Source organism: Canis lupus, chromosome 6, assembly GCF_048164855.1.
Source record: "Canis lupus baileyi chromosome 6, mCanLup2.hap1, whole genome shotgun sequence".
NCBI classification, from domain to species: Eukaryota; Metazoa; Chordata; class Mammalia; order Carnivora; family Canidae; genus Canis; species Canis lupus.
Window position 1 is genome coordinate 62,297,469 of NC_132843.1, and position 24,480 is coordinate 62,321,948.

At 34.7% G+C, this 24,480-nt stretch overlaps 1 protein-coding gene across 4 annotated transcripts in view; it reads right to left on the minus strand.

The window, feature by feature from the left end:
* Positions 1-24,480, minus strand: part of HMCN1 (hemicentin 1) — a 458,239-nt gene that overhangs the window by 101,845 nt on the left and 331,914 nt on the right. For all 4 annotated transcript variants that reach the window (XM_072830872.1, XM_072830871.1, XM_072830875.1 and 1 more), the window contains 8 exons: positions 18,871-19,062; positions 15,355-15,528; positions 13,958-14,071; positions 12,975-13,120; positions 8,944-9,094; positions 7,193-7,387; positions 4,936-5,049; positions 470-657 (listed from right to left, as the gene is read on the minus strand). In XM_072830872.1, the coding sequence (XP_072686973.1) occupies positions 470-657; positions 4,936-5,049; positions 7,193-7,387; positions 8,944-9,094; positions 12,975-13,120; positions 13,958-14,071; positions 15,355-15,528; positions 18,871-19,062 (1,274 nt within the window). The remainder of the gene's footprint in view (positions 1-469; positions 658-4,935; positions 5,050-7,192; positions 7,388-8,943; positions 9,095-12,974; positions 13,121-13,957; positions 14,072-15,354; positions 15,529-18,870; positions 19,063-24,480) is intronic.

Sequence of the window (24,480 nt, forward strand, 5' to 3'; positions counted from 1 at the left end):
CACCTCTGAAAGACAAATACCATATGATCTCACTCATATGTGGAATTTAAGAAACAAAATAAATGATAATAGGGGAAAAAAAAAGAGGTAAACCAAGAAACAGACTCTTAACTATAGAGAACAAATTGATGGTTACCAGAAGGAGGGTGGTGGGAGGATGGGTGAAACAGATGATGGGGATTAAGGAGTGCACTTGAGCATCAGTTGATATATGGGAGTTGAATCACTAATTGTTCACCTGAAACTAATATTACACTGTACATTAACTAACTGGAATTTCAATGAAAACTTAAAAAAAGTAGTGATCACCTCTGGTAGGGGGGAAAAGAATAAGTAATTTTATTTTATATTCTTCTTATGGCTAGTTATTTTTACAAATATAATATTTATATACCAATAAAAATGACTTTTAAAAGTAAAAAAGACAAAGTCAAATAGCTCTTTTAAAATAAGATTTTTTTACTTTTACCTGTAGAATTCTTCCATTAGATACAAACTTATGATGCTCATCTTCTAGCAAAGGCTGCCCATCCTTTTGCCAGGAATTCCTTGGTGCGGGGCTGCCACTGGATAAACACTCCATCAGTGTGCTCTTATTCACCAGCACAGTGACCTCTTCTGGGAGATCACTATTTGCTCCCTTAATAACTGGTGGCACTGATAAATGATTGCAACAAAGAGATATTGACAGGAAATAAGGTCTTTTCCCATTTATTCTAGTTTTCTAACAGCTTTAAGAAGTATAGGATGATAATAGAAGAGCAAAGTTGAAGATGAAACCAAGATCGTTGAATAACATTTTACACTAATAAATTAGGATGGTGATAAAAATTGTGGGACTTTGGGTTTACTGCCCTACCTTAACCCATTCCACAATTTTCATTCCTATTCAACTCAATCCCAAACTGTCCCCAGTTTCTCTGACCTTGTTTCTCTCTCAGCCCCTTGCACTATGCCTTCTGGGTTTTCAAGCATACCTGTAAGTACCATCCACGTGAATGAATATTTAAATCTATTTTGTCATCTAGACAAGCCAGAAAATTTACATCTTTATAAAGTGTATTTGGAATTTACAAATTTGGTCTCATTTGCAAGGGAACTGTCTGGGCTACTTAAATGTATTCCTCGAGCCCCAGTATCAGTGGTATCAGGATCACCTGGGAGCTGGGTTAGAGATGAAATATTGGGGGGCCACTCAGATCTCAACAGTCGTCTTGGCCATTGAGGACTATCTTGGCCCTTGATGGGCCAAGAAATTTGTGTTTTAAGAAACTCTTCAGGTGATTCTTAACGTACACTACAGTTTGAGGAGTCATATTGTAGATTTTTCTACATGTATTCATTTTCATTTAACATAATACCACTGGATCTAGGTACATATCTATCCTATGCTAGTCAGTTATGAAAAATCACATATTACCCATAAAATTTTTAAAAATGGAAATGTTACATAAACTAGAAACACATGTGTTGGCTGCTGTGATAAATGTAGAAATTCATTTTCAAAGTGAATAATCATTTTATTTTATTTGGAAAGCTTAGCTATTTTGTTTCACTCTCTTAAAATGTACCATATCCTTAGCAATCAGTAAAGACTATATATTTAAGGCAGATGAAGTCCTGTGGTATTTAGTCTTTCAAAAACTAAATTGGAAGTCTGTAAAGAAAATAATCAAGGCTACATGGTACATAATAGGATTTCAATGTTATTTTGGAAGCAAATTTTCACATTCAAAGTTATATGATTCTTACTATACTCTAGGTAACAGAAAATATAACTTGAACTGCAGATTAATAGGAAACTTGAACTTCAGATTAAGTGAGCCTATAACTAACCCCCAAATTATGAAAACGAATCAAATGAAATGTTGGGACATAAAAATTCACTGTTTTTTCTCAACTTCTGCCTGGAGCTGAACCATCAGGAGATACCAGGAGGTGGTCTACAGGTCCAAGGTCTGACCTGAACAGGCCTCCACCAAAGCTCTTTGGTCTGACCTTGCCTCCAGCTGCCATGCTCCATCAGCTGGCTTACACCACTCAGAATTCTTCTGAGTAGAGAGCTCTGAGTAGTATGTAGGAGGTGAGCATCAAACATTGTGAAACATCCCTAATTTAGACAGAATTTTGGGTCCAGTTTATTTTTGTTTCATTCCACCTCTCTAAACCCATCCAACATTCTTTCCAACCTCCTCTTAATTAAAGTAGCTGAAGGGGGATGAACATCTACCTTTAACTACCCAATCCTTAAATTCCCTTTCAATTTAATTGACTCCTAGTCCTTCCCAAACCATATTATCTTGCTTCTTTATCAGATCCTTCTATTCTGTCTTAAACTAAACTCTTTCCAAACTTAAGTCAAATTAAGCTAGATAGTCTAGGATGCTCCTTCATTGTTCTTGGTGATGTTAGCACTGATTTTAATTGGTCATCTTCTCTTCCCTTTTCCTTTTCCTTATCACTATCTTGTAGACTTTAAAAATCTATTTCGATGACCAATCCCCCCCAATTAGTTTCATCTCTACTCCATGTAAGTCAGCCCTAGACAGCCATACTGTAGACCATTAAACATTAACACTCTTCCTTCTGCAAATTATAAGCTCCCTGAAAAAGGACAGATGTCTACTATATTCACTGCTGTATCCTTAATGCCTAGCACATAGTTGAGTACATCAATAGATATTTGACAAATATATGATATTTGAACTCTAGTGTTTTCTTTCCTCTACCTCTTTTCAGGTTTCCTTTATTAGCTGCTCTTTGTTTGCTCTGAAAATTCTAGCCCTCCTACTCCTTCTCCACTTATAATTAGCCCATCAGCCTTCTTCCATCATTTTTCCCTTTTCCTGCCCAGACTCCATAGTATCATTTCATAGGGGTCATATTAGTGATGCTCTGTTGCACTGTACATTCTATGGTCTTTCACCCTCCAGTGCTTCCACACAATATATATCTGGTTATCTTGTGGTACAATATCCTCCCTACCCAGAGTGAACACGCTATTTTTTCTACCTCTGCCTCCTGTTTACTGGGATGCTGTAGAAGGAAGGGTGGCTTCAGAAAGTAATAACTGAGTCAATTGGCTCCAACTTCAACAGTTGACTATCACATCCTCCATGGTGTTAATCACTAGTCTTTCCTGTTTTCCACAGGGCCAACTACCCCTACTATTCTTTATCTTGTGCTCATACTTAATGAAAAAGACTAGATACATTTCATATGCATTTCTACATTTCCTTCCTAACTATTCTGATGAATGGCAATTCACTACCACAAAAGGCTAATTAACCTCTTAGTTCCTTGATTGCATTTTTCACTTGTTCTAGGACCTTGATCCATGAATTCCTGCAATTTCTTCCACTCCTCCGCAAAACACACTTGAAAATTTAATTTGTCCCTTTTCTGTTGGATCATTTTCTTTGGTCTGTAAGCAAATCTTTCCTAAATATATTTTCTCAAACAACCTGTCTATCCTAAAACTCTACTCCATCTCTTCTGTCCTCTGCAAAATGTTTTTAGAGTATTCTATATTTGTTTCCTTTTCTTTCTGATTAGTCGCTCAAGATTTATCCTTTTGTCCTATGGCTTTGTACCACACCAGAGTATTTAAATTGATCTTTTGAATTTTATCAATGATTTCTTAGTTTTAAAGCCAAATGGACTTTTTCAGTCTTTATTTTCCTAATTTTGCTTTAGCATTCAATACTTGATCCACTTCTTGATAGCCTTTTCCATGCTTTGGATTCTGTGACATAGAATACTATGTAGTTTACTGCTTTTCATGAAGTTCTTGGGTTGTTTCCCCTCTAACTCTGTTTTCCTTTTCCTTTCTCCCACTTGTTAATGATCTCATTATGAACTTCTTTTGACCTTCTACTTTATCTATGACACTTTCTGTTGGAAATCTCACACTCTTGAATATCAGCTTTTGTTGATAACTTCTTAGTTGAGTCTTTCTTCTGTGTTGAAGTTTCTTATTTTCAATGGCCTCTTCTCAGTATCTTCTAACATGCCCAATTCAGCATGTCCCAAACAAAATTGACTTCCCTTTTCCCCAAATAATGTTTTCCTCGGTCTTCTATTTTTATTATTTTTGCCACCATTTTCTTAATCACTCAAAGTAAAAATCTCAGTGTCATCTCATGCTCTGAGACAAGTGATAATACTTCATATTACTTAATAACTTCCTCTGTAAACTCATGCTAACTGCTTCTTATACATTCTCACTCCCACTTCTCTAGATCAATCTCTTCTAATGGAAGCAACTATTTGTTTCACAGCTTCTAGCAGTATTACCTCTCTTTCCTCTTCAAGGTATAATACTTCTTCCATCTCAGTCCATGCATTCAGAGGTGATCACTGTGGTCTAGGAGTAGGCACATAAACTAGGCCTTGAACAGGCTGCTAGCTTCTATAATTGGTTCAGGGATAGAAATGTGATTCATGCTTAACCAATTAAAGCCATGAAAATCCATGCATTTCAGTTGTAAATACTGAGAAGAGCTTTCATTTGGATATGAAATTAGAAGGATGTAAGACTAGAGCCACTGAGGGCTAACTTGTCATTCAAAGGGTTCTCCCACCTAAGAGTGATGTTCATAGGGGAAAAAACCACGAGAAAGAGGAAACAAGTCTGCTTGACCTCTTTTGTGCCACAGAAGTCAGGTATGACTGTAGCCAGCTCTACTCTGAGACTCTTTGGGTTCATGAGTCAATGAATTCTCTTTTTTAGTTTAAGCCAGTTTGTTATCTCCATACTTCAGGAGTCCTAACTTATGTGTTCTCAGTTTGTATAAGATAATTAATTCATCAGTAGAACTATTACTTTCTGATTATCTCTATAGTCCTTAAAGTGCTTAATGCAGCATCTTGTAAATATTTCACTCAAAAAAATTTTGAGTGAAAGAATGTATGACAAACAAAAGAAAAACTCACAGAGTACACGAACGTCATACTGAAGGGAATCTTCTCCAGCTTCATTCACAGCCACACATGTATATCTACCCGCATCTTCTACTTTGGCTCGGGGAATCTGTAACACTCTTCCTCCTGAAAACATATTCCCATATGTTTACTTCTCTAAATCCTACTGGTCATAAACAGAGATGCAATTTTTCAGGCCTAATGACTTCCTTACAATTTCTTTCAAGGTTCTTATTTCATCTAATGATTCAATTTTAATCTCACATACCATTTGTATGACAAACACCATATTAAAAGTGATCCAATATATGAATCAGATCTTCTGAGAGATAAATAGCTCACGTGGATTTTTCTCAAGAGGGCATTGGTGATCTATCCTCTCATCACATTCCATGCGGAATGTTATTTTGCAGTGGTTTCTTGATTTTACAGTTTTGAACACATGTAAAAGAAGTTTACAATGTTTGATGCAGGTATAGGTTTGAGAAAGTCATAGCCAGGGATGCAAAAGGTATAAAGTATATTATTACACATAAATTTTTTTTCACATATAATTTTAGAAGAATAACTCCAAACATTTTTAAAACTTTTCATGTTGATATAATTTCAAACTCAAAGAAATGTTTCAGTAACAGTATAAAAATTTTTCTATGTTTATTAATTATTTATATTTCACTCCACTTGTTTTATCTTTTTGTTTTTAAAGGTTTTATTTATTTATTCATGAGAGACACAGAGAGAGGCAGAGACACAGGCAGAGGGAGAAGCAGGCTCCCTGTGAGGAGCCCAATGTGGAACTTGATCCCAGGACTCCAGGATCACGACCTGAGCTGAAGGCAGATGCTCAACCACTGAGCCATGTAGGTGCCCCTTGTTTTATCTTCTATATATATATACACACACACACACACATATATATATTTATGTATATATTTTATGTATATATATGTGTATATTTATATATAAAATCTTTTCTGAACTATTTGAGAGTAAGTTTGAAACATAGTGCCCCTTTACCCCTAAACATTCATAAATCTGTATTTTGAAGGAATAGACAAGAATAATCTCTTATGTAACTATAATATATTGATCAAAATAAGGAAATGTAAAATCAACACAAAACTACTAATGAACTCATAGTCCATGTTCAGATTTAATTTTCTTTACAATCTTTTATAAATATTTTCCCCAAGCCTAGATCCAATTTTGGATCACATATCACAACATTTTGCTCTCACTTGTATTTAGTCACTTTTAAAAAGTTTTTTTTTGGGACACCTGGGTGGCTCAGCAGTTGAGCACCTGCCATTGGCTCAGGGCGTGATCCCAGATTCCTGGGTTTGAATCCCACATCAGACTCCTTGCATGCAGCCTGCTTCTCCCTCTGCCTGTGTCTCTGCCTCTCTCTCAATCTGTGTGTGTCTCTCATGAATAAATAAATAAAATCTTAAAAAAAGTTTTTGCAAGATATTCTTTTATTTAATTGAAATAAGGGCAGCCCAGGTGGCTCAGTGGTTTGGCGCTGCCTTCAGCCCAGGGCATGATCCTGGAGACCCGGGATCGAGTCCCACATCAGGCTCCCTGCATGGAGCCTGCTTCTCCCTCTGCCTGCATCTCTGCCTCTCTCTGTTTCTCTCTCTCTCTCTCTCTCTCTGTATCTCTCATGAATAATAAAAAAAAATATTTGAAATAAAATTTACATACTATGGAGTACACTGACTTTAGGTATACAATCTGGTAAATTTTGACAAGCCTATTTGATATTTGTTAAAATTAAATAGAATCTTGAGAAGATTATGATTCCATAACACTTTAAACATCTTTTTCTACTAATAAACCATGTGATAACTGAAATATTAGAAATAATCATAACTATTGATTTGTGATAAACATATTTAATAAAGTGAGTAGTAACCATTTGCAAATATATTTTAGAATTTATCAGTAATAATGTGTAGATGATCTCATCACACTATTAGAGAAATGGAGCCTCATAGAAGCCAAAGGACTTCTTAAGTTGATAGAGTGATCCTGTAGTAGATCTGAAAGTTACCTAATGTATTCCAACCAATTGTCAGTTCTCAGCCTAGACTCTTCTAGCTTGAGCTACACAGATTCCAGTGGCATTTGCGTTTGGCACCCTGTGTCAGTTAAATTAGATGGCCAGAAAGCTGATCAATTCAACTGGCCTAATAAATGAGGAGAAACACATATGGCAGAGACTCAGATTTTCACCCTGATTTCATAAAGATTTCATAGCAATCTTTACCTGGTAGAATCAATACTCTATCACTCGAGGTCAGAGGACGGCCATCTTTGTACCATGTCAGTGTAGGAGGAGGAGCAGCATTTGTTTCACAGTAAAGAGAAATGGGGTTGTTGATGATCACATCCTTAGCTTCACCACTTCTACCAGTATCCAGCATGTTTCCTATTTCCCAGAGTTTCTGAAAACTCGGAGGAACTATGGAGGAAAGATATGACACTTTAGACACATGTGAATGCTAGGGTTAATTAAACAAAGATCTTGGCTGTATTTTCACAAGGATGATTTGTAAGTGTAATAAATTAGCAACGTGAAAATATTTTCAAGTACTTACACACCTACCAACTCTAGCCCTGAGCCAAAAAATGTAGCAGACAGAAGTCAGACTTGGTTTTCATGTGGAAGAACAAAAATATAGGGCTAAAATTGCCATTCTCATGTTTTGCTCTCCCTATTACAGGTCTCTAGCACTTAAAAGATGAAGGTCCTATTCTTAGGGAAGATCTACTATAGTATGCATGGCTAAGGAATATGATCATAGCAGGGAAAACTAAATTTTGAGGAACCATTCAAAAATTCGGGCTCAACAGAGAGCATCTGTCAATGATTTGTCTTACTAAGAAGCCTAAAGAAGTTATGCAATCAGGATTAATAATTCCAGTTGCAAAAATAATAGGACATTCTCAAATATTTCTGAGGGACAAGCATGAACTTTCTAGAAGGCAATTTTCCTGCACATCAAAAGCATTAAAAAAAGTACGTAACATTTGACCTCAAATTTCCACTATTAGCAACTTATGAATAATCACAGATGTGAGAAAGTTTTATGTATAAAGATGTTCAGTTAAGCATTACACAAGTAAGTGAAAACTTGGAAACCACCTAGACATTCAACATTAGGAGTCTAGTTAAATACATATTTTAATACTCAACTGATAAAACAAGTACAGTTATTAAAAAACATGTGTTAAAACATATATAAAAACACAAAAGTAACAGTATCAACAACAATAATAGCAGGTACCACTTCTTAACCATTTTGCTAAAAGTTTTACTTAATTTAGGTTATTTGGTACTCGCTATAATTTTACAAGACATTAATTTTAAAAGCAAGGAAACCAAGGCTTAAAATATTTAGGTAACTTGCCCAACTCAAAAAGTTCATAGGAGCTACATCATTTAATTTCAAGTCTGATACTTTAAATTCTGTACTTTACTATATTTTTTTGCCTTCCATGTTAACACTATCAAAAAACTCATGATAAAATATTAGGGGAAAGCTAATATATAGAAAAGCCAGTATCATGTGATCCCAATTTGTAAATGAAGTATACTTCACAAAAATGTATCAGAAGGAAACATAAGAATAACAGAAGTAACCCTGAATAATGGATTGTTTTATTCTTTGTTAATTTCTTAAGCCCAAGGTTTCAATAATGAATTTTTATTATTGTCAACAACAAAAAAATATATTTATTTATTTATTTTAAAGATTTTATTTATTTATTCATGAGGGGCAGAGACAGAGGAAGAGGGAGAAGCAGGCTACTTACAGGGAGCCTGATGCAGGACTCCATCCCAGGACCCCAGGATCATGACCCAAGCTAAAGGCAGATGCTCAATCATGGAGCCACCCAGGCACCACCCCCCCTCAAAAAAGGTATTTAAAATAAACCAAGTCAAATCCCTTTTTCATAGCTTTCATTCATAGACCATATAAGCTAACTTACACATAATAAGCCTATTATTATTACCTTGTATATTCACATCAAAATCCAGCTCATCTTCACCTGCAATATTAGATGCAACACAAGTATATCGTCCAGTATCTGATATCTGAGCCTCCTTTATTTGAAGTGTGTGTCCACTTGCAGCAATATTGACATGATCATCTGATTTAAGGGGCTGTGATTCAATTATAATAATGTTACCTTAAAGTACACTAATAAATTCTCCAAAATATCATACAGTTGATACTTTTTAGGATTCCTTAATAAATAAAAATAAAATTATATTTGAAAGACTCAAGACAACAATAATTGAATTAATTTACTCTGATTGAACTTTTTGAGTAATCATATTTTTATTTATTGAAAATACTGCTCATATATTTTATATCTGTGCCAGGTATTTCCAGGTGGTACATTTATATAATAATATATAAATGTATATAAACAATGAAAAATATTCTTAGATATCATATCTATTTATGTTGGAAAAAATCATTTTCAGCTGATACTATTTTCAGCTGAAAATGTATCAGTACCTGATACAGTATACTATAATTCTGTAGAAAATGCTAGAGTTTTTAAATGAAAGATTGAGAGCATTAACAGTCTGATTGAGAAACATTACTTCATAAATGGAAAATTTTAACCTTGAGATATTTGTACTACAATGTTTGATTCACAGTATTACTATACTTAATGGCACATTAACTTACAGATATTTGTATTATGATGTTTATTAATAACATCATCCAACACTTAATAGGATATCTCTCATCTTCTAAACATTTCCATTTACAATAAGTTTCCACATTCCTTGAAGATTTTAGCTTCTGGCTCACTATCATTCCTTCTTATAATATTTTTCTCTTAATTCTTGGTGACTTCAACACCCAAATAGACAGTCATCCAATGCTGTGTGCTCTCAGCTCCTTGGCAATCCTCTCTCAGCCACTCAACCAGAGTCATATCAGACCTTATAATTACCAATAACCACATCTCTTTATAATCTCACTTTCAAGTTCTCGCTTTCTGACTACTACTTCCTAATTCTCTAACTCACTTCCCTCTAGCATCCCAACTCCAGTAATTTTTTTGGTCCCATGAGAGGATCCTCAATCTACAGATCTTGCAATCTATTCAGTCACTCACTCTCTTCTATTATGACAATTGCTCCTTGCATAACTTTTAACTCCATCTGCCTTCTTTCCCTCTAGTTTGTTGCCCTGGTAAACCACTAACTCTGGTTAAAACCAATCTGTCCATTCTGAGCATCTTCTGGTCTACTCAAGGACATCCTTCCAGCAACTATGCCCTCTTACACCTGTAATCAATATCAATTGATTTCTTCCTACTGGATGATTTCAATCTGCATATAACATACTATAATTTTCTCCATTAAGAAATCTCTTTAGAATGCAGTCTATCTCCACATTTTTCTACTCTCCTTAGAATTGATGGCTTTAAAGTGTTTGCTGCATTTGCTATCTCTGTTTCCTTCCATCTTTTCTTGAATGTACTCCAACAAGACTTTTACCATCTGTACTTGACTGAATGCCATTGTCAAAGTCACCAACATCCACGTTGCTAAATTTACTGGTCAATTTTCAGTTTTTATTTTATCTGATCACTTGCATTAAATAGTTTAGCTTGTCTTCTTCATTTTGAAGAACTTTTTTCCCCTATCTTTTGGGACATTTCATTCTCTGCCCCACAACCTCTAAACATACGAGTTCTCCAGGGATTAATCCTCGGACCTTTTATCTTTTTATCTAAACTCATTCTCCTATTGATCTCATGTAAAATATTGGACTCATCTTTGTCTCACAGTTTTCCCTCACATCCTGCTACCACCTTTGTCCAAGCAACTACTATTTCTCTTCTGTAGCACGGAAATAAATTCCTATCTGGACCTTCTCTATCTTCTATCAATACAGAAGCCATTTGAATCCTTTTAAAACCGTAAGTCAGATCATATCACACTTGTGATCAAGATTTTCCAGTAGATTCCTATCAGAATAAAGGCCAACTGGTCTACAAGGCCAGGTGATCTGCCTCTCCATTAATCTTTTTGCTCATAACTTCTTTGTTTTCATGGATCACTGCATTACAGTTAACATGCCTCAGGGCCTTTGTCCCTGCTATTCACTCTATTTTAGACTATCTTATCCTCAGGTATTTTGCATCTGCTTCCTCCATTTTCTTTGAGTTTCTGCTCAAATATCACCTTATCAGTGAAGCCTTCCCTACATAAATAAGAGACTAGAGTCCCCATGCTTGCTATTCCCCTTTCTAACTCAGTTTTCTCCATAACATTTATTTCATCTGGCACATTATATGTTGCACTGGTTTGTTTGTTTAGTTTTTGCCTCTCCAAACTTCACATGAGGAGAGATTTTTGTCTGTTTCCTTCACAGCTATATCCCATGCACCTAAAGTATGTGCTCAGTAAATAATCTGGGAATTAATAAGTTATTATTAACATTATATCATTTATATAAATATAATTTAAATTTTCTATGCTAAAAGAAAAACATCAGAGCATGAATAAATAAAACTCAAAGATTCTAATAAAAATTATTGTGGCAAAAAATTATTGTGTGGCTAATATGCCCAATATTTTGTTAAATGCTGTTTCACTGGAGTAGTGCTGCTTATATGAAGAATGAAGTAACAGAAGAAAGGGTACTCATTTTTAAAATTTTATTTATTTATTTATTTATTTATTTATTTATTTATTTATTTATTTATCTATTTATTTATACTTATTTTAGAGAATCAATCCTAAACCCTGAAAAATTTAGTAGTTTAACTAAAGCATCATAATTGGATCAATTTCAGAGTCTATATTTGAAACTGTAATTTAATCATTCATTATGATTTAAAGAAACAAAGCTAGCTCATTCCTAGTGCAATTCTAGTCTTTAGCCAATTCTTATGTGTGTATGTGTTTGTGTGTATGTGTGTGCATGTGTAGTAACTAAAGGAAATAATAAGGTTTTAGGTAAAAATTTAAAATAAAATAATAAGACTTTAGAAGAGAAAGAAATTATCCAAGTAAACCCATATAGGATTAATATTGTACCATGAAGTATACTTCTAGTGAGAAAAGAAATTATAAACAGAACATGGTGGGAGTTCCATATTTTTTCTTTTTCAATGGCTTCCAGATGAAACTTGCTTACTTTATAAGAGATGATATTTTTTTCTAGCTGCCAGTGTTGCAAAATCTCTGTGATCTGAAAAAATAAAGCTATATCTTTCTGCATCTTAAATCATAACTCTGACCTGAACTTCTACAGTTGGAATTTAACTGGCCATTTCATTGATTATGTGTACAACAGGATGAATAGCAGCTTAGTTATGCCACATCTGTATTAAGCACAGTGTTAACAGCAGTTAGAAAAAGAAGAATCTATTTTTGTGTAAAAATACTAGCAACATGTAACTTTAAAACATGAATGAAAGAGAAAGAAAATAAGTTGAATGAGAAATAAGGATGTATGGTCTGAAAGTCAGATCACATATGTGCCTTTTATTTAAAGTTTCACATTGCCCCCAGTTAACTGAATCAGGTACTTAATTACCACATTTAGCTATTCTTCTTCCTTTTGTAATCTAAAACATGTTTCCTTTTGTAAAAGAATTAAAGGTGTTTAGAGAAAATTCTTAAAAAACTCAGTACCCATGTTATACCTATCATTTTAATCTGGCTTAGCACTATTCTATGTTTCTTCTCTACAAAGTTTGCTTACTCTGTAAAGCCCCAGAACATAAAAACTGTTCCCCAATAGGAAGGTGGTTGGAGTTTCATACATGGCTGCTAATGTCCACACAAACAATCCTTCAAACTTTCCAGTGATGGAATAATGCTAAAACTGTTGAACATGTTTCAAGTTTCTTTGCAGTTTCATATTCTAGGAGCATGGGATTGTGCTAGTTATAAGGTGACACTGATTCTCTGAGTTACTTGTATCTGCGTTTTTTTTTAAAAAAAATTCAATTAAGCATTTTTATTTTTCAGAAACTACTAGCAAAGGAGAAAACATATGACTGACCTGTCCATCCTTATACCAGCTGAGAGAGGCAGAAGGAATTGCGTAAGCTTCACACTCCAAAGTCAGAGTATTGTTAACTTTGATCTTCACTTCTTTAGGGGAAAGACCTGGCCCCAGTAGGTCCCCTTTATTGATGATGGGTGGAACTGCATAAAAAATGAATATTTGTAGAGTTAAACATTGGTTCTTTTAAATACATGGAAATCACACTGAGGATTACTTAAGAAGACAAGGAAGTAACTGAGGCATTTGGTATGCTCCCCTTTCACCACAGACCCAAGTTAACATCTTGTGAAATGGCAGTGCTCAGAGACAGAATTTGAAGGAAAACAGCTTTCTCCTTTCATCATTTTAATACTGTCAATGAAGCTAAAGTCCTACTTTCTTTTTCTAGGTCCTCAGAAACAGTCCAAGCATGATCTATAAAATGCATTTTCTCAGTCATTAAAGGAACGCATTCAGAGAACAAAAGACAATCAGAATGATGATCTTCATTTTAAATCAAAACCAAAACCAAAAGCCTGCAATGTAGGTTCTATTAATGGTAGTATTCATTTTGCTTTTTATGTATAGATCAACATACAGTGGATCTTAGGCTATTGATCAGAACATACATACTTAATATATATACTTAACCTATATTCAAAATATACTTAAATAACAATTTTGTGCATTAAAATACTATAACTCAGCCCAGAAGGTTTTCAGAAGGAAAAACAAAGAAATGTAAGGAAGTGCCACTGACAAGTTCTCCAACAAGAGGCCAGTGAGCAGATTGGATGGGGTTGGATGGGGTTTCACATGTTTAAGCAATTGAGGACATAGGTACAATGCTTAATTTGACTTGCATCTTAATAAAGCAAGCTGCGTAAACAACAAACTTTAATGATAAGCAAAAATAATTATGAATACTTAATAAAAAAACAGGATTGAAAAAGATTACTTGAGGAAAGTATGAAATGTAGTGTTCTTTCAGGACTTACTATAGACTTTCACTTCATAGTGCTTTATCATTTCCCCCGCCTCATTAGTGGCTATACAAGAGTATCTTCCAGCATTGTCCTCCTGTGCATTTAGGATCTGCAGAGTCCTACCTCCTGAAAAATCATGGAACATGAAAGACTTTCTGAAGTCACAGTGGCAACAGAGTATACACAAAATACCAGGGTTTTTAGTTCTATTAACGTATTTATTTTTCTATGTGCCAATTCTATAATAGACATTTAATACAAGACAAACTACAATATAGATGAACAGTGAATGGTGGGTGAGGAGTCAGTCAGTCCTCTGATGATCCACTATGATAATGACTATCATGCCTCATCCTGACGCTCCCATGCCTCTGTATACACTCTGGTCAAGGTCTTTACTTTGCTCTCTTCATAAAATAGATCTCCTGCCTTAGTCATCTTCTTCGCCTCATCTAGTTGAGCTATCATAGAGATTAATATTGCTAGAACTTAGTTTGTATTATGGTACATTTTCCCTTAAAAAGTCTTTATTCGTTCTCAGTTGACTAAAGTATAAAGTCAAAAGTCTTTAGTTCAGGCATTCAAAACATGACTCCAATGTTCCTTCCTGACTTTTACTTCTACCCATCTCCCTCCCTGCCACACACACGCACACACACACACACACATCACACACAATGTCCCCACTCAAGTGGAAGGTAGAAGCCTACATATTATTACTTGCACATAGTGAGGCCTTTGTACATCTATGTGCCTTTCTCACTTTGTATCTTTTCCATATTATCATCCTGATGGATCTGAAATTGCTCATTTCCAACCAAGAACATTCCAAACCTTTCTTTAAGGGCTGGTTCAAGTTTTAACTGCAAAAAAGTACTTCTTGACCACCACAGTGGCCATGTCATATCTCATTTATCAATTGCCATGACTATTCATAATCCATGATTATTCATGCATTCATGTTGCTAATTAACTTTTAAATATATATTAACTCCTTTCCATATAAAATTGTAATTTCTAAAAGCCAGTGATAATACTTTTTAATTCTTTCTATTTTCATACATGTTGCCAAGTATTAAGTAGAAATAAATAAACTCCCTCCATCTAAATACCAATTCTCTTTAAGGTTCAATTCAACAAGAAATGAATTTTTACTCTTTTGGTAGTCCACATCGTATTTTAGCAATGAATAGCTTTGTGATATTTATTTATTTGCCTTCTATTTAGATATTTTGTCTTTCAAAAAGTAATTTTACTTTAGATTACAAGATATATACAAATAATTAAAGAATTAAAATGGCAGTAGAACAGTATAACTAAGACATAAGTACTTTCATAAAGAATAACCAAGGATTCTTTTTCTACAATAGTAGATGGTGTAAATGCAGGCATTAAAGTAAATTTATTACCTGGAAGAATACGAATATTTCGGTTGGATTCTAAAGGTGTTCCATCCTTAAACCAGGTGATGGTGGCTGGAGGATATGAATAAGCTTCACAGACCAAAGATGTGGGGCTATTAAGGATAACAGTGACATCTTCAGGGCCACTATCACTATCAACACCAGCAATTGTAGGAGATACTGAAAAAGATTTAAAATGTGATTAAGGAAGTATGTTTAGAAATTTTCTTACTTGTGAATTTCTAAGTTTCACTATAGTTATTTGTATAATTCTATTTCCTAACAATTTCAGAAATAATTGATTACTGTTCTTATTCTACATGAAAGGGATGAGAACTTCAAAATGGAATAATGGAGGAGATGACATGCCAAAAGGAATCCTAGTGCAGTGTAGTAGGGCAAAAATAAGACTTCTGGTGCAGGATACATGGAAGCATAGCATTCAATCCAATCTGAGATGTGTGGTGTGAGGTCTCTCACCAAGGTCTCTCATCAAGGACGGTCTCCTAAAGGAAGAGATTTCAAAATGAGCCTCAAAGGATTAGTGGTGGTTAGTAAGTGAAAGAAGGAGGACAAATAGGAAGGAGCATATTGTGAGTAAAGTAGTATAAAAAATGAGGGGCAAGCAGGGGGATATATCAAGGATAGATTTAAGAGGGTCAGGGTCAGTATTGGAAGCAAGGAAAATGAAGACAAGTCCATTTACTCCACATAAGATAATGAGGGATTGGGATGCCTGTGGCTCAGTGGTTGAGATATGCCTTCGACTCAGGGCATGATCCCAGAGTCCCGGGCCCTTGCGGGAAGCCTGCTTCTCCCTCTGCCTGCATCTCTGCCTCTCTTTCTGTGTTTCTCATGAATAAATAAATTTTATTTTAAATAAAATTTTTAAAAAAGATAATGAAGGACTGAATTAAAGGAAGCCATAATGAGGAAGGAGTGATTATGGAAAAATTTAGAAAGTCAATTGGTGGGACTTGATGATAGAATTTGGAGGCTAAAGAAAACCAAAGTCAAAGATGATTTCCAGTTTTCTTGCTTGGAAATGTAGGCAAACTGCAGTGAAGCAATATAAATAGAAATTATGGAAATATCTGCTCACTTTGGAGGGAAAGATGGTTTGTTCATTTCTTAATATCTTGAATTTGAAATGCTCATGAGAATTCCAGCTAGACATGTCCAACAAGAAATTGTATATAGAAATCCAAACTTGGGAGAAAGATCCGGGTTGCAGGTATGGATTAAAAAAGATACCAGTATATAGATGATAATTAAACCTCTGAGAACTAAGCTTATTATTTGAAGACAATATCTAGAGTAAAATGAATAGTGAAATAAGGAGAAAATGCTGAGGTACCTGATGTTTGAGAGATGGACTAAGGAGAAGTCCATAAAAGAGAGAGAAAAGGAGCAACCTTTTAAAGTGTGCAAAGATAATGATAGAAGAACACTGTGTGGAAAAACAAATAATGTCTAAAACATTAAAGAAATATTTGTTGGATCTAGCAATAGGATAATCTTTGACACAACAGCATGAAGCATGGCATGGGGAAAAGCCCATTTTAGTGGGGCAAAAGGTATAGACAGGGAATTGTTACAATATAAAGTGATGGAGACAGTAGAATGAAGCTGTAGGTAAGGTGGATGGTGGGAATAACTGACATACCAGTGATGTAGGGTTAAGGGCATAAGAGTAAGAATAAGAAGGAGATCTCATCCTCTGGGAAAAGGGTAAGGAGACTGAAATATGACTGAGCAGATTGGAAGTTGAAATGAACACACTTAAACAGCCTCGGCTTTGTGATGATGGTGGAAAAGAAGTCTTTGATGCAGATCCTTCAGTCTTCAATGAATGAGGGAGAATGACAAGAAACAGGTAAGTAACTAGGAAGTGGGGATTGGAGGGTATAGTCAGATAGCATGACTTGAGATACTTCCAATAAAGAATAATGGTTTCCACTAGAGAGTCTCCAGGGAGCTAGTGTCTCTTAGGAAGAGTCAGATTTCAATAACAGTAAGGAGATGGAGAGAATACTAAAACAGGTTCCCAGAGAGAACAGAGTATAGAACTTAGACATGAGTCAGTATTAGGAAGTGAATTAGTGGTGAAAGGAGGAGGCATGAGGAACATAAAGCTCTAAGAGGAGCAGTGAATAAGTTGCAAAGAGGGGGGGAAATCCAGGGCTGAGCATTTGTCTTTCTTTTTTTTTTTAATTTTTATTTATTTATGATAGTCACAGAGAGAGAGAGAGGCAGAGACACAGTCAGAGGGAGAAGCAGGCTCCATGCACTGGGAGCCCGATGTGGAATTCGATCCCGGGTCTCCAGGATCGCGCCCTGGGCCAAAGGCAGGCGCCAAACCGCTGCGCCACCCAGGGATCCCAGCATTTGTCTTTCATATACTGATAGGTGTGAGGAGCACAAGTGTCTTAGTAGGCAACTGGCTCCTGAACTCCCATTCATACTTGTCCAGCATCTGTTATTCAACGCTCTTTCAGTTGCTGGGGCTGAATCTTTGACAAGGTAAGAGGAGTTCCACTTTCTGAAGTTTATTTTTTTATATATTATCAATATATAGTATTCATTTGATACTTATACATTATCCTTTATTTTGATTTAATTTTTTTTGCACACGTATCTTTTCTTAATAAGACTGCAAGCTACTTGAGGGCAATATCTTGTATGGCAGGTATAGGACTATGTATTCCCAAAAAGTCTAGGCAATAACTAAAGAAATAAAGAAAAATTGCAAAACACTGCATACTCAAATGTAGGTCAGTTAATTCCAGTAGAATGAAAAGTATTTTGATATTAGTAATCAAATATAATACATTTAGGTGGTACATTTTAAATTTCAAGGTATAAGCAGAAATTAATAATCTATTTCAATGTCATGTATGAGATATAAGCATAACTTTGATGTTGCAAGAAAGGAACATAAGTTATTTTATAATTCCTAGTACACAAAGACTATAATATGGAAAAAATTTTTAAAGATTTTATTAATTTATTCACAAGAGACACAGAGAGAGAGGCAGAGACATAGGCAGAGGGAGAGGCAGGCACCCTGCAGGGAGCCTGATGCAGGACTTGATCCCAGGATCCCGAGATCATGACCTGAGCGAAAGGCAGATTCTCAACCACTGAACAACCCAGCTGCCCCTATAATATGGACAATTACCAATAATTGTCTCATCAAGAAGGATAAAATACAAGTTTGAACCCCTTGTACTGTTGACCTGTTTCTCTTTGACCAGTATACATATACCTTTTACTACTGTGTTTAAAATATCTGTCTTATTCACAGTTGTGTCTCTAGCACAAAACACAGTTCCTGGAACATAGGTGGTATTCCAAATGTAACAAATAAATTTATAAATGAATGAATTAATTAAAGAAAAACAGCAAATGTACACAAACACTAGTACTCCTTAAATAATGAAATTCCATGGCAGAAACATTAAAAAGAAAAAGAAAAGAGGGTAATCTGGTTTATCAAGATTTGAGGATGCTTGTACCTACCCAACACATTAAGACTGAAACTTTTGCTCTTGTCACCAGCTGTATTAGAAGCCAAACATGCATATCTTCCAGTGTGTGATACTTGGGCATTGGTAATTTTAAGAAAATGGCCACCAGACATAATGTGATGGGTGTCATCTTCTTGGAGAAGCTGTCCATCTTTGTGCCATGTAATTTCTGGGACTGGATTCCCTGTAACAAAAAGCCATTTCTGAGAGATGGCTAATAATTACATGCCTACAACTGATAACTAAAAGAAGGCATTTTCACTCATTTTCCTTTTAAATATCACACTTGTAAAACAATGCAGTAAACATTCATTTTAAAATAAATTTGTAAACATAATTTATAATCTTTTAGTTCTGATCTATAAGTGAATTAATTCCAAGTTAGTCTTTGTGTTTAATTAAATATTTACATATACTTTTAAAAGAATGGGACATGCATTTTTATTAAAATTATTACTCACAAATTTTGCATTCATATTACATTTTTAAAGGTTTTATGTTTTTGAAAGCAAGCTATAAAAAAGGAAAAACTTTGAATTAAGCGATTCAACAAACACATATTTTCAGTTTATACCAGGATTCTAGCATACATATACATAGGCAGATAGAGATAGAAATTTAGCAAATATTATTATTATTATTTTAATTTTTATTTATTTATGATAGTCACACACACAGAGAGAGAGAGGCAGAGACACAGGCAGAGGGAGAAGCAGGCTCCATGCACCGGGAGTCCGATGTGGGATTCGATCCCGGGTCTCCAGGATCGCGCCCCGGGCCAAAGGCAGGTGCCAAACCGCTGTGCCACCCAGGGATCCCTAGCAAATATTATTTTAATATTTATAGCCTATGGGGAAAGATCTTTTTATTTTAACATGAGACTTATGTTAAATATTAATTTTTAAGTTGCTCAAATAATTAAAAAAAATTAAAACCATAAAGCAAGTTCTGTTAGGGAAAAGGGCTAGGAAGGCTTGGCCATATCAACCATGGAGCCTGTTCTATAGCTCTACCCAGGTAGGAAAACAAATTTGCAGGGCTCCCAAGTGCTAAAATATAGTACCTAGTCTCACATGACTAGGAAGCCTAACCAGGGAATCCAGGCAACCACAGAACCTATCCTACAGCTGCACTTAGTCAAGAAACCCAGTGAGCAGTACTATCCAACTGTTTCCAGCCAACATTAATCCCTCCCTGCTAACCTCAGAGCTCAGGTAGTGTCCTTAACCAAATAGAGACCCTAAGAGAAAGTCCCATCTAAAAAGGATGCTACCAGATGACCCATGCAGAACACCAAGCTGTGCTGACTGACAAATGACTGTCTTTGCCAAAGTGAACCTATAAAGACTGGGAGACCCCTTGCACAAATGTGCAAATACCAATGCAAGGAATCAGGTGAAAAAAGACATCATCAAGGGAAACTAATTAAGCTCCAATAATGACCCTAAAGAAACGGAAATCTGTGAACTGCTTGACAAATAATTCAGAATAATTCTCCCAAAGAAATTTAGTAAACTAGAAGAACACAAACAACTAAACAAAATTAAGAAAATGGTGTATGAACAAAGAAACAGAAGCCATTAAAAACAGACTTCCTAGGGCTGAAGAATACAGTGACTAACCTAAAGAATTCAACAGAGAGCTTCGACAGAAGACTCAACCAAGAAGAAGAAAGAATTAGTGAACTAGAGAATAGGTCATTAAAATTATCCAGTCAGGAGAGAGAAAGAAAGAGAAAAGAAAAGAGGGGATCCCTGGGTGGCTCAGCAGTTTAGCACCTGCCTTCGGCCCAGGGGATGATCCTGGAGTCCCGGGATCTAGTCCCACATCGAGCTCCCTGCGTGGAGCCTGCTTCTCCCTCTGCCTGTGTCTCTTTCTCTCTCCCTCTCTCTTTTCTCTCTCTGTCTCTCATGAATAAATAAATAAAATCTTTAAAAAAAAAAGAAAGAAAAGAACAAATAAAAGGAAAAAAAAATGAGGAAAGCCTATAGGACTTATGGAATACTGTCAGCAGAAACAATGTACACATTATGGGAGTCCCAGAAGGACAAGAGATAGAGAAAAGGACAGAAAGTACATTTATAATAATAATGGCTGAGAACTTCCCAAACATAGGGAGAGAGATGGACATCCAGATTCATGAGGCACAAAGTACCTTAAGTTGGTTGAACTTGAAAAAGGCTACATTGAGACACATAATTATATTTTCAAAAGACAAAGTCAAAGACAGAATTTGAAAGCAGCAAGAGAAAAGTATATTAATTACAAGGGAGCCCTCATAAGACTTTACACGGATTTTTAAAAAATAAGGTTTACTTTGTATGCCAGGAAAGTGTAGGATAATATATGCAAAATATTAAAAGGAGGAGGAACTGCCAACTAAGAATACTATAGCTGGCAAAGTAGTGGGGGTAGGGGGAAGACAAAGAATTTCTTGAACAAACAAAAGCTGATGGAATTTGTCATCACTAGACCTGCCTTACATGAAATGCTAAGGATGTTCTCAAGTGGAAATACAAGGATGATAATAATGTAAAACATATGAATGTGTGTATAAAACTCACTGGTGATGGTAAATATGTAATCAAAGTAATATTCTCTACAACTGTAATGATGGTGTGTAATTCATTTACAACTCTAGTTTAAATGCTAAAAAGTGAATGCATTTAAAATAACCATAGCTGCAATAATTTGTTATCAGATACATGTAAAAAATATAAAAACTGTCACATAAGTAACCTAAAATGTTAGGGGGAGAGAAGTAAAAGTGTAAAGTTTATGTATACTATCAAAATAAAGTTATTATCAGCCTAAAAAAAGATATAAGATATTTTATGTAAGCCCTATGGTAAAGAAAAACCTATACTAGCTAAACAAAAGATTATGATAATGGAGTCAAGGCATATTGCTACAAAAAAGTCATCAAATTACAAAAAAATACAGCAAGATAAGAAGCAAGGAGTAAAGGATCTACAGAACAATCAGTAAACAATGAACAAATGGCAACAGTAAGTCCTTATGTGTCAATAATTACTTTAACATCAATGGATTAAATTTTCCAATCAAAAGAGAATGACTGGATTTAAAAAAAAAAAACAAAATTCATTAATATGCTGCCTATAAGAGATTCACTGTAGCTTAAAAGATACACATAGCCTGAGAGTGAAGGGATGTAAAAAGATATTTCAAGCAAAAGGCCCCCAAAAGAAAGTAGGAGTAGCTCTATTTATTTCAGACAAAATAAACGTTAGGCTAAAAATGGTCAAAAAAGGCAAAGAAGGTAATTAGTTAATTAGTTAATGATAGAGTCAATTCTCAAGAAGACATAATAAATTTAAATAGTTATGCACCCAACATTGGAGCATCTAAATATATAAAACAAATATTAATAGAACTAAAAGGAAAAGTAAACAGCAATACAACAGTAGTTGGGGACCTTAATATCCACTCTCAACAATCTATAGAAAACAAGAGGACTTGGGCAACCATATAGACCAAAGAGACCTAACACACATATACAGAACATTCCACCCAACAGCAGAATACACATTCTTTTCCAGCACATATATAACATTATCTAGGATGTTAGACCACAGAAGAAGTCTTAACAAATTTCATATAATTAAAATCATACAGAGTATCTTTTCTTATCACAATGACATAAAAGTACAAATCAATAGCAGGAAGAAAGCTGGAAAATTCACCAATATATGGAAATTAAACAACACACTTTTGACCAACCAATGGATAAAAGAGGAAATACAAAGGAAAATGAAGAAGTATCTTAGGATAAATTTAACTGAAAACACAAAATACCAAAATTTATAGTATGCAGTAAATGCAGTTTTAGATGGAAGCTTATACTAAAAAATGCAAAAATAGAGGAAAAAAGAAAGATCTCAAATAAACAACTTAACTTTACACACCTCAAGGAACTAGAAAACAAAGAATAAACTAAGACCAAAATCAGCAGAAGGAAGGAAATGATAAAGATTAGAGCAGAATTAAATGGAGAACAGGAAAACAATAGAATAGAAAAGATCAACAAAATTATGAATTGGCTTTTTGGAGACATAAACAGAATTGAGGAATGTTTAGCTGGACTAAGAAAGATAGAGAGAAGGCCCAAATAAATAAAATTATAAATTAAAGGGGAGACATTACAACATAAATATGAATGATTGTAAGAGAGTGCTATTAATACTATAGCCAACAAAGTTGACTATCTAGAAGAAATGGATAAATTCCTGAAAATATACAACCTGCCAAGACTGAATTATGAGGAAACAGAAAATCTGAACAGACCAATAATTAGTAAGGAGACTGGATTGATAATAAAAAATATCAACAAAGAAAAGCAGAGGATCAGATGGTTTCCTGATGTATTTTACCAAACATTTGAAATATATCCAAACCATTTTAACAAAGCCAGCATTGTCCTGATAACAGGGACAGGTAAGGAACAAAAGAAAAGAAAACTACCAGCTAATATTCCTGAATAATACAGATGCCAAAAAAATTCTCAACAAAATATTAGCAAACTGAATTCAATGGCAAATGTAAAGGATCATATACCATAATCAAGTGGGATTCATCTCTGAGATGAAAAAATGTTCAATATATACAAATTAATAAATATAATACATCACATTAATAAAGGATAAAAATATTATGTTCATCCACCTACATGCAAAAGAATGAAACTGGACCACTTTCTCACACCACACATAAATTCAAAATGGATTAAAGACCTAAATGTGAAACCTAAAACCATAATACTTCTAGAAAAAAAAAAAAACATGGTAAGTAATTCCTTTGATATTGGCCATAGAAACATTTTTTCTAGATATGTCCCCTTAGGCAAAGGAAACAAAACCAAAATTAAACTCTTAGGATTACATAAAAATAAAAAGCTTTTTGCACAGTGAATGAAACCATCAACAAAACAAAAAGACAACCTACTGAATGAGACAAGATATCTGTGAATGATATGCCTGGTAAGGTGTTAATATCCAAAACATACAAGAACTTATACAATTCAACACCATCAAAACAAATAATCCAATTAAAAAATGATCAGAGGACATGAATAGATGCTTTTCCAAAAAAGATGTACAGATGGCCAAGAGACACATGAAAGGATGCAATATCACTAATCAGGGAAATGCAAATCAAAACCACAATAAGAAACTACCTCACACCTGTCAAAATGGCTAAAATCAAAAATAAGAAACACGTGTTGGCAAAGATGTGGAGAAAAAGGAACGCTTATGCACTGGTGCAATCACTGTGGAAAATAGCATGAAGTTTTTTTGATAATAGCCATTCTAACAGGTGTGAAGCAATATCTCATTGTGGTTTTTGATTCACATTTCCTAATGCTTAGTGATGTTAAGCATCTTTTCATGCACCTGTTTGCCATGTCTTCTTTGGAAAAAAAAAAACTGTCTATTCTGGTCTCATTTTTACTTTTTGTTTGTGCTTTTGACGTCATATCCAAGAAATCATTACTCAGACCAGTGTCAAAAGAGTTTTGTACCAAATACCAAATATTGTACCAATATACCAAATATTAGTTGATCATATATGGCATGGGTTTATT